Here is a 12,151-nt window from a genome sequence, read left to right as displayed (position 1 = left end):
TGCTCTGTTCTCACACCACATATAGGGGTTGGTGTCTCATCCGCTTCTATGAGATGTCCTTTCTCCAACACAAGTTACATTTCAAATATAGGAAGGTGGAACACACAACGTTTTCTGAACCCAGTATGGAATCTACTTGGTTGATCTCAAGTCTAACTTGTTTGTCAGAAAAAGTAAAGATAGCATAAGGGCATAAGATAGATGTATTTCTTGAAATTGAGTTTATAGAATGTATATGTTAATGCAAACATGTGTTAGCCATGCCAAGTTATACATATAGTTTTTATTGAATTATGATATTTGAATTATCATTTTATCACTAGAACAGCTGAAGCTTAACTGTTTGTATTCGAATGATGGAAACTTTCACAAAACTGCCTTACCCACTGTTTCACAAAATATTTCATGTATTCTCAGAGATACAATGTTTTACACCTGACATACCCCATGGACGAGTTACAAACCCCCAATCAGTGTACAAGGAGGACAATAACCTCAGATACACCTGTAATGAAGGATACAAAGCCCGTGTTGGAAGAACCAAATGCTCCAAATTAGGTTGGACTCCAACACCAGAATGTGAAGGTGAAGAGGTCTTTGAATGCACACTGACAGACGTGTTTGCTACAGAGGACTGTTTTTCTGTCTGCCAGTAGCATCTACTCACTATTCTGTTGTTACTTGTATGCTTGGTCTGCAGAGAACACATGCAAGCTGCCATTCCAACCTTCCCCTGGAACAACAAGATACCCTGCAGGCAAAAATATTTTCAAAGCTAAAGAAATGGTTGACATCCATTGTGATGAAGGATATCAGACATCTACATTGAAAGAGAGAGATTCTTTCCACTGTGGAGTAGATGGAGAGTGGTCAAATAGACCTGATTGTGAAGGTAGCAAAGTTTAAAGGCCATGGCCCTAACATGTTCCAACTTCACTGACATTCACATTTCATGTTTAAACCTAACATAGCATAAAAATCTGCAAGTGATCACCAACTCAAATTTTCCATTTAGCTACAGAAATCTTTTGCTCTTGGCTTCCCAATGTGTATTATCCAACTTGTTCCTGGATATATTCACATCGACATTTTCATTAAAACTTCAAGAACCCATGACGCCAAACAAAATTAGTTTTCTGAACCCAATATGGATCCTATTTGATTGATCTATAGACTATTTTGTTTGTCATAGAAAAATGTCAATCATATCAAGGTGCAAATTGCGTTAGATAGATGTATTTCATGATATTGTTAGAGTCTATATGTTAATGCAAGCATGTGTTAGTCATGCTTTAAGTTATACGTATAGTTTTAATTGAATGATGATTTTTGAATTATCATTTAGGCAGGGACTACAACAACGGAAGCCTAACTTTTTGTATTCGAATGATGGAAACTTTCGCAAAAGGGTCATTCCCACTGTTTCACAAAAGATTTCATGTATTCTCAGAGATACAATGTGAAAAACCTGACATACCACATGGACAAGTACCAAACACCCAATCAGTGTTCAGGAAGAACGATGTCCTCAGATACACCTGTAATGTGGGATACAAAGCCCAGGAAGGACAAAAACCAAGATGCTCTAATTTAGGTTGGACTCCAAACCCAGAGTGTGAAGGTGAAGAGGTCTTTGAAAGGACAGACGTGTTTGCTACAGAGGACTGTTTTTCTGTCTGCCAGTAGCATCTACTCACTATTCTGTTGTTACTTGTATGCTTGGTCTGCAGAGAACACATGCATGCTATCATTCCAACCTTCCCCTGGAACAACAAGATTACCTGCAGGCAACAATATTTTCAAACCTAAAGAAATGGTTGAGATCCATTGTGAGGAAGGATATCGGACCTCTACATTGAAAGAGAGAGATTCCTTCCACTGTGGAGTAGATGGAGAGTGGTCCAATAGACCTGATTGTGAAGGTAACACATGTGTAAAGGCCATGGCCCTAACATGTTCCAACTTCACTGCCATTCATATTTATATTTTTAATTCTGTTCATATTTCATTAATTCTGTTTAAACCTAACACAGCATACAAATCTGCAAGTGTCCAACAACTCAAATGTTCCATTTTGCTACAGAAATCACCTGCTTATGGACTAACATTAGTGTTAAGAAGGATGAGTCCCAGAGAGCCTCATATAAATACAATGAAACCTTACCGTATAGTTGTAATGGGAACCTCAAGAGACCTGCTGAAAATTCTACGTGTCAACTTGAAGGCTGGCATCCCAAACCTCTTTGCAGTATGTACATTGTGCTGTCTTTCTTTGTGTTTTGTCCATAGAAAGTCAAATGGCATATTTACCTCTGATAAATACAGTGATGTCAGTGAGGGCTTTTAAATGGTAGCTTTAATGTGGAGGGTCAGCATTTTCCCTTTTTCCATTTTGTTTTGCATGCACTGCTATTTCCTTAAGGAAATGCAAAACTAATTTCTTCTTGAGTCTCGATTTTTTTTGTTTTGTTTTTTGGTATAAAAAATTACCATGTTTATAGCCCATAACAGGTTGTGTTATATTATGCTATTTCACACGGAACAGATGAACGCCAATATGAGCATGAATTTAATACCGATATATATTTTGATACCGATAGTTTTAAGCTTTATTACCTGACTTATGAATTGAAGTGGGCTGTTATTTGAAGCACAAGGTATAGCAAGCGATATTGTGACAGACAGCAGAACTCATTTTGTATTTGAAGAATATTTGTGGTTTACATATATTTTCAACTTCAGAACTCAATTGTGCGACTCAGAGACCGAGGGGTAAGTTACAAGCAATAACTTTTACTGGCAGAGTTCGGTTCACAGGTAAACAGTCCAGAGAACAGGCAAACAATTCTGACAGGGAGTAGGCGAAGACGGGGTTCGGAAACGGATAATCAGTCCAGAGGTCAACCAAACTAATTTCGATTGGGAGGAGGCAAAAGCAGGGGGCGTAAAAAAAAGCAGAGGTGAAAACACTTCATCAAGTAAATCTCTAGGAAAATTGCCGAAACGTTAGAACACGGAGGAAAATAAGACGAACTGGCAACAAGACACAGGAACCCACAAACTAAATACACTAGGTGATGAGGTACAGGTGCAAACAATCATGGTGGGGCAGACAATCACGAAATACGGGGCACAGACAAGGGCACGGCGTGAGGTGTCTGAAACAAGAGGAGAGATGAGTATACAAATAAAACAAAGAACTGAAGAAAATATGATGAAATAAAGAAAACATAACTTAGGAGGCAGGACAGGACAGGACCAGATGTGTGGGCCACAGCGTATAACATACAAATGGAGGGATTGAGCAGAATTTAGGCACTCATAAAATCCTACACTAGCCCAACATCTTTGTAAATCAATATGAAGTTGTCATTGACATTGACTCTTATGACCCAATCATAGCAATAGGAATTGTTATGCTCTGATGAGTAGCACCTGTCACTTGCACCTGTTCAAATGTGAGGAATTACAAAGCATGCTATGGAAATGCATTGTGAGTAATACTTGTGTAAAATCTTGTGATATTACCTGGTCAGTCTACGTGCTTCTTTGGCTTCTGCCATTGTCTTTGCCGTTCCATATCCTTCAGCTTGTCAACAAATACACGTGTACACTGTCCATTAGGGTGTCTTGAAGCGCAATTTGTATTTACAACAGTAGTGTAAAAGCGAGATACAATCTGCAACTTTAGGGGTAGCTCAGTAGCATAAAATACCAATTCTCGCGTAATGTGGCTTTACTCACTTCTCATATTATTATATATTCAGATACACAATTGTTTGTTTTCTTAATCATCATTTACTGCAACATAAAAATAACATATTAGTCAGAAACAAAATAAGTAATCAATGACTGTATAATCATTAAGATTCGTCCATTATCATGTATGAGACCTGAAAGTGGCATAACGGATTAATTGCTAATCACTAATGAGATGCTAGCGGCTTAAACTAGCGAAACCTCTTGAAATATGCTTACTTTGACACTATAGACCCTTTTATGACCTACGTCATAAACGTTAAGCGCACACATTCTGGAGGCAAAAAAGCGGCAACTTTAACCATAGTTAGTGACAGTGCAAGAGGATTTTGGAGAGATAAAGCTAAGGATTTCTTCGTCTCGGTTTCTTCGCTAAAAAAATGCCATCTTGTTGTGTTGTGGGATGCCAAAACAGGTCAACTAAAAAGAAAAAGGTCTCAATTTCTACCGCATTCCTTCGGGGAAAAGACTGTTTAATGCAAACAGGCGTAGATTGTGGCTTCAAGCTATAAAACGAGTGGACTGGACTGAAGACATCATTAAAAATGCACGCATATGTGGGTCACATTTGATATCCGGCAAGTGAATTTTGTTTATGTTAGCTGACTTGGAATTGTGTTAGTTAAATCTGAGATAACTTAGTTGGCCAAAACAGCTCCCTAGAAAGCTAATGTTATCCATATCTAACTTATATTAGCCTTGCAATTTTAGGTTAACTTAACGTTAACGATATCTAACCATTAACGTTAGCTAACCGTTAATGTTAGCTAGTTCATAGTACATTCATCTATTCATTTCATACAATGATACAATGCATACAATGATCGCAATGTAGAAAAGTTTACTGAAATACTGAAGATCACCTACTGATTGTGCTTATGAAACTTAGATTGGGTCTCACTAACACTGACATACGTAGCATTTAGGTTTAAAGTATCGAACAGCACAATATCATGCATTTTGAGAACCTGGTTACCTTCTATGGCTAAAGTGTTGAAACCACTTATAAAGTGGCCAAGACAGACTGCTGTTTTAAAGAACATGCCCAAAAGTGGCTTCTCACCCCTCATTCGCTAACATTACAGTTGTGTCTCCTGGTTGCAATTGTTAGGTAGTTCCTACACGTAAACCTTGACGATGAAACGTTTATGATAAGGTCGACTTACTCTGCCATGCATGTGCAATTTAACGTGAAGCGGTAGCGTTGGTGGGTTTGTTGATAAAAACACATGGTTTATACATTATTGTCTTTGTTCCTTGTCATTGGCTTGGTAGCACCTTAGATTTTAGGACGCAGAAATCATCATTGAGGTCGCAGTACTTAATATCCTGGAGTGGACATGCCCGCAGACAACGTTATAGGCATCGAGTGACTTGAATGATCGTAATGTATCTTTTGTGTAAACACTGGGTTTTTCTATTAAGTATGTATAAATATCTGTCCATTTTGATGGGTCAACTATCCAATCCGTGATCGAATATGGATCGGGAAGTTGGATTCCATAACTTAATGTCAATTTATTAACGTAACTTCCGAGTTCATTAGGATAAAGCGAACGCAGGTATGAACTTAAGCCATTTCTTTTGCCCCCAGAATGCGTGCGCAACCTAGAACGCTGAGCATTGTTTACCAACGGCGAAAGGGTCTATAACAAACTAGTTAGTCAACAACTGTCCTAACACAGTCAAACATCAAGCAAGTGCAACACTAGACAGCAAGACAGCAAATAAGCTACTAGTTAGGCAGACAGTAGAAATCGGGCGGCTTCAGGCAAAACTACAGAATTAAGTTATATGCCTACGGACCCTGGTATGGCAATGAAGTACAATTACTGCATAATGCTACTTTAATAACTTATAATTCAATTTAATGTGTGATAATTGTGTGTCATGGTTCTCTGTATTCTGTGCAGTGAGTGACATGTGTGATAAGCCTGAGGGGAAAAATATGGAATTACGTCCTGATATTGAAGAGTACAAAAATGGATCCAGTGTGAGGTACATATGCAATCAGCCATTCACTGGGACCACAACAGGACAGGAAATAACATGTGTGAATGGCAGGTGGAGTGATAAAGTATACTGCACATGTAAGTATTCATTAGTTCAGATATTGTGATCTTTGTAAGTGCATTATAGTTGTAAAATATGTTGGTTTGTGGTTGTGAATGGTTAGACACTGGTGAAGAGAATGAAAAAAAAAAATCTGAAAACTGCATTTTATAACATTTATGACTTTAATTGCATTTTATGCAAAAAATAAGTATTTGAACCCCCAAGCAAACTGGCTCACAATGACCAGTTATATGCCTAAGAAGCACACAGATTAGTCCTCATTAGGTCTAACAAGGCACACCTGATCTCAACTGTTGACGTTTATAAAAGAAACCTGTCCAAAGAATCATACTTCACACCTTCAACCTCACCACCATGGGCAAGACCAAAGAGTTGTCCAAGGACGTCAGAGATAAGACTGTAGACATGCACAAGGCTGGAATGGGCTACAAAACCATTGGCAAGCAGCTTGGTGAGAAGCAGACAACTATTGGTGCGATTATTCGTAAATGGAAGCAACACCGAACAAATGTTAATCGCTCTAGGTCGGGCTCCATGCAAGATATCCCCTCGTGCGGTATCAGTGATCATTCGAAAGGTGCAGAATAACCCCAGAACTCACAGGGGGAGCTTGTGAATGATCTCAAGGCAGCTGGGACCACAGTCACCAAGAAAACCATTGGCAACACACCACGCCGTCATTTTTTGAAGTACTGCAGCACTCACAAGGTCCCCCTGCTCAAGGAAGCGCATGTTCAGGGCCATCTGAAGTTTGCCATTGCACACTTGAATGATTCTAAGGAGGATTGGGAGACAGAATGTGGTCAAATGATACCAAAATCAAGCTCTTTGGCATCAACTCGACTTGCCGTGTTTGACGGGGGGGAATGCTGAATATGACCCCAAGAGTACATCATACCCACCATCAAGCATGGAGGTGGAAACATTATGCTTTGGGGCTGTTTCTCTGCCAAGGGTACAGGACGACTCCACCGCATCAAGGGGACTATGGATGGGGCCATGTAACGTGGAATATTGGAGAGGATCTGCAAAGAGGAGTGGACCGAAGTGGTTTCTGGGGGTTTTCTTTTTATGACTCTAGGACAAAAACTCGCAGAGCTTTAAAGGCATATAGACAACTAGAACAAAAAACAATATATACTATATACATGTATATCCCTATAGAGATAGAATGACAGAGATAGATAGGTAGAGGGGCGGTTTGTCCACAAGGGGGATTTGGGCTACGCACTGTCAAAGTCAGGCCACTGAGATAGGAAAGTGCACCCACTGCGAGCTCGGGAATTGAGTGTGTGTGTGTGGGGGGGGGGTCTGCCTGTTTTGATATACATGCATGCCTAAAAGGTGCCTAATATTTCTATACTGAAATAATATCGGCATTATAATTATTTTAACTATGACGATTTTTCAGTTGCCTATTTCTGGTGCCCCCTCAGGACTTGGTGCCTCACGCACAGTGCGTAGTGCGCGTTATGGGAGCGGCGGCACTGTGTATTTCTATATACCGCTGTCACTTTCCATGTTTTATAGTGTGAATGTTCGTTTCTTGCACTAACACTGAGGTATGTTCTATGTGATGACTTATTTTGCTTTTGTGAGCCAATACCTTCTAGATCAGTCAATACATATTGTTCTTTATGTTTTTACTGGACATATCATGTGTCCTGTTAAGCTATGCTATCATACAACATTTGAGACTTGTGAATAATGAAAAAGTTGGATCATTTATTGTGGAGCCACATATTTTTTGCTTATGAAGGCTCCCGGAGGCAACTTTCTTCCATAGCTTTCCACCTGTAACTAGCTACTCTATGTCGCTAGAGGGGAAATCTTTCCGTTGTGTGCTGCCATCTAGTGGACAAAAAGGTATTGCTGTATGAGTTAATCAGCTAATAACAAATGTACACAATTGTCTTGCTTATTGTACCTACTGAATGGGTCATTATTATCAAAATAATTGCCCCCCTGGATAGGTAGGTAGAGTTATAGAATGTTGAAGTCATGAAGATTCCACCATTTCCATGGGAAATTTTTATTGTTCTACTTTAAGCAGTTTGAGCTGAATTATTCACAATCGGTTAGGTGAATAAGAACAAGCAGAAAGAACAGTACAGTGCATTTCTCCGCATGCACTGAAATACCTAAGCCTAAATATAACAGTACAATTCGAACTAAGGCTCATTGGGTATGTGTGCCACTTGGTGCATATAGCTGTCATCGCTGGCTCAATGACTCCATTTTTGGCTACAAATGCTGCCCAGTAAATGTAATTACTTGAATATAATTAGACTACAATCTATATAATGAGTGGAGACCCATAATTAGATCCAATTTAACTTAAAATGACATCAGGAATCAGTGTTACACTTTGACATATTTTCTTTCCTCAAATAAGACCAAAACACAATTTCTTTTTGTTTGTTAACTGCACATGTGCTAAAATTTTCAACAAATCCAGTTTTTATGGTTACTCTGAAGTTATGTGTTTTGAACCTTCTGCTTATCCCCACTTCCCACAAATCTGAGAAAAGGTATCATGTTATATCAAGATATCAAATTACAACTGAACATTTAGATTTAGTGTTCTTTGTAAGTTTTTTTTTGTTCTGAGAATATAAGATAACTTTATGCCTTCTTTCATTTACTTTTCTCTATAGTAGCTGCAGGTTTTTGTGGTCGACCACCTGTGGAAGAATTCTCAGATGTATTTGGTACCTCAGAGCAATACTACAGACATGGAGATAGGGTGTTTTTCCAGTGCCTGGCTGGCTACAATATGGAGGGGGGAGGTGAAAAATTATGTTGGCATGGAAAATGGAATTATTCATACAGCTGTAGTAAGTACATTGATCCTGACTATGCATGTGCCTGGATTGCAGTTGTACAATGTAGAAATGTTGAAAATATAGCCATGTAAGTTGTTGTTTTGTTTGTAGACTGTTCACATTAATAGGTTGTTAAGCTACCCATTTCCCTTTTAACATAATCAAATTCCTGTCAGAAGAAAGGTGAGTGTGAGAGGAGCAGCACACGTAAAGTTTGCTTATGAAAGGTAGAAATGTTTTTTCATTTCAAAGGTACACAGGTGTTACACAAAGTTTTCGTGGTGTAAAGTGTTACATAGTGTTTTTGCTTCATTTTGTTTCTTTCATGTATTTCGTTTGTGTATGACTTCACATGCCTAAAGGGGATCCTTATGGAATGTAATCCTAGCTTGTTGTTCCTTCTTTGTCTGAGGAGCTCCGCCTTCCTTAGTGTAGCGAATTTACCCTTTACCTCTGCCTGCAGTACACTAATACCTTCTCTCTGTTCATCATCTACCCTTTACCTCTGCCTGCAGTACACTAATACCTTCTCTCTGTTCATCATCTACCCTTTACCTCTGCCTGCAGTACACTAATACATTATCTCAGTTCATCATCTACCCTTTACCTCTGCCTGCAGTACGCTAATACATTCTTTGTGTTCATCAGCTTCCCTTTACCTCTGCCTGCAGTACACTAATACCTTCTCTCTGTTCATCATCTACCCTTTACCTCTGCCTGCAGTACACTAATACATTATCTCAGTTCATCATCTACCCTTTACCTCTGCCTGCAGTACGCTAATACATTCTTTGTGTTCATCAGCTTCCCTTTGCCTCTGTCTGTAGTACACTAATACCTTATCTCTGTTCATCATCTACCCTTTACCTCTGTCTGCAGTACACTGATACCTTCTCTCTGTTCATCATCTACCCTTTACCTCTGTCTGCAGTACACTAATACCTTCTCTCTGTTCATCATCTACCCTTTACCTCTGTCTGCAGTACACTAATACCTTCTCTCTGTTCATCATCTACCCTTTACCTCTGTCTGCAGTACACTAATACCTTCTCTCTGTTCATCACAGCGTTTCCGTTGTCCGTTAATTACCGGACTTTGTCCGGAAAAAAATTGAAATGTCCGAAAATATTAGAGCCCACCGTTCAAATTGTCTGATTGGAATTTCTTAAAAATCCCGTCTCGCAAACACAATCTGAATTTGGCAACAATCCTAATATTAAGGCCTATAAAGCAAACATGCACTGCCCTTATTATGTGTTAAAGGAACAGGCTAATCTGCCGTTATTAAACAACACGCATATGCTGCATTTTAAATAAAGCGCAAACCGTCGGTAACAAACAAGGAGCGAACATGGCCAAGCAGACTAGCCTTAAAAGCTTTTTTTCAGAGGCCAAACGCAACTGATGAGGGTAAACCGTCTGACGAGGATGAATCTGTAATACCTGCAGTGTTGCGTCTGAAAGCGTTTCATTTCATTTTACTGTCTACCCCCGTGCGTGAGCGCGCCGAAGTTGGATCCGAGAGCGGTATTGCAGACAGATAGAGATTTTGGAAAAATTATAGCTCGCAGCATATTGAAAAAACGAACAGAACAAGTTAATTTTTTGGAGATGTGAACTTTTAAATTATAAATTATGAACTGAACTAGTTCATGTAGAAAGTGAACTTTCCAAACACTGACTACCTGAAGCCCTAGATGTTCGAACAGCTTGAAGGCCGAAATGTTGGGCGTTTAGCGTTACGGAGTTACAAGTTCTCTTAGCTAAGGTGCGAGGTAATTGATAGTCAGTGGCGGTTCTACATAGAATTACCCACCGGGCGAGACCCCCTCCGAGCGCCCCCCCCCCCCCCCCCCCTCCACACACACAGGAAAAAAAAAAATCGTATTTTTTTTTTTTATTATAAGTATATAAGTGAAAGACACACTTTAATTTCTCAATTGACCTATCGCTAAGCCCGGTCTCCCTTATATTAATTACTGTTGCTAACTCGAACAAACTAGAGGAGCTGACTAGAGTTCACAAAATGACATCCCAAAAGGCTCTATGCAACATTTTGATACAGAAGTACCTGATTGCGAAAGGGACTTCATTATGCAATGGAGGGATATGTACAAAATGTAAAACTAGACATGATGGATGACGAGCTTAAATTGGAGGCGAGAATTTACAGATCACATCCCATATCAGCATTGTTCAGGCACCGCAGTGAAAGATTATATTAATTTTCCTTCAGTTCATTTAAAACTCATCTGGAGAGAGGCACTGAGATACCTGACAGGGCAATGTCCTAGCGTAGCTGCTAGGTAAGTTATCTGACAGCGTCAAACATTGACAATTCTGTTAAACAATCAAAATGCTAAGTTTAATAATGGTTTAACAATCGATGTGCTCATTTTAGTAGCTAATGGATTCAAATGACAACGTGAACGTTTGCCGAAAACACACGCAGTCAGATAATTAACACCATAACGATGACTGTCAAGCTAGCTATAGCTAGCGAATAGCTTAGCTAGTTTTAACCAGAGATAACTTGCCTAAGCCTAGCATAACATCAGTGGTGAAAGTATGACGGTACTCACACAATGACAAAAATGTGAATAATGAGTATGCCTATGACCATGTAGGCTTAGTTTATTACTTTAGCAGAGGAAAATTCCAACCTAACAAGTTCCATTTGGGACACCCAGAGTTAAACTGTCCCCCGCGCCCCCTCACACTAGATCTGTGCAAGTGCAAGCAAGGCTTAGGCACCTTCTTAGGGAGCAGTGGCGCCTGCAGCCGCAGGGGGCGCTAATTCGCCAATTCCCCACACAGTGATATGATAGATAGACAATAGAAAACCGCTTTGCGGCCCAGATGATTTTTATTTCATTTTTTTAAGTGCTCGTGCCGCCCTCCAGGTGTCATGAAAAAGTGCCGCCCCGGGCGGCTGCCCGGTTCGCCCGTGCCTAAAACCGCCACTGTTGATAGTCACAGTAAAATGTTCTGTTAGCACTGCGAAAAGGCGACGCAAAGGATTCACAAGAGGGTCGAATAATTTTAGAATGAACATAGTCAGAGCAATGACCATGTTGCGGCGCTCAATTTAACGCCACAGCAGGTTGCTATTAATGGATACTTATTGACGCGCATCAGACATTAATGTATTTTTTTCCCATTGTAAACTTAGGCAAATAAACATGTTGCATTCTAAACGTCCTGATTATGTTATAATTTAAGCTACGCATGCCGTCAGTTTTCTTCAATAGGCTAGTTTAGAAGCAGAAATAGATATTTGGCCGGCTTATCATTAAAATGTCCGGTAAATGAAATCTCTGCCGGTCATTTTGACCGGCAACATTTTTCTCTAGCGGAACCTCTGGTTCATCATCTACCCTTTACCTCTGTCTGCAGTACATTAATACCTTCTCTCTGTTCATCATCTGCCCTTTACCTCTGTCTGCAGTACACTAATACCTTCTCTCTGTTCATCATCTGCCCTTTACCTC

General features: G+C 39.7%; 1 protein-coding gene across 1 annotated transcript in view; it reads left to right on the top strand.

Annotated features, from left to right (window-relative positions):
- LOC308382713 (complement factor H-like) overlaps window positions 1–12,151 on the top strand; it is a gene marked incomplete at both ends in the record, with an annotated part of 58,657 nt that overhangs the window by 37,480 nt on the left and 9,026 nt on the right. The window contains 5 exons of the mRNA XM_080860242.1: window positions 418–585; window positions 1,731–1,922; window positions 2,084–2,248; window positions 5,673–5,849; window positions 8,493–8,624. Coding sequence (XP_080716368.1) covers window positions 418–585; window positions 1,731–1,922; window positions 2,084–2,248; window positions 5,673–5,849; window positions 8,493–8,624 — 834 coding nt within the window. The remainder of the gene's footprint in view (window positions 1–417; window positions 586–1,730; window positions 1,923–2,083; window positions 2,249–5,672; window positions 5,850–8,492; window positions 8,625–12,151) is intronic.

This window comes from Sprattus sprattus (genome assembly GCF_963457725.1).
Source record: "Sprattus sprattus genome assembly, chromosome: 2".
NCBI classification, from domain to species: domain Eukaryota; kingdom Metazoa; phylum Chordata; class Actinopteri; order Clupeiformes; family Clupeidae; genus Sprattus; species Sprattus sprattus.
This window is presented reverse-complemented; position numbering and strand designations above follow the sequence as displayed.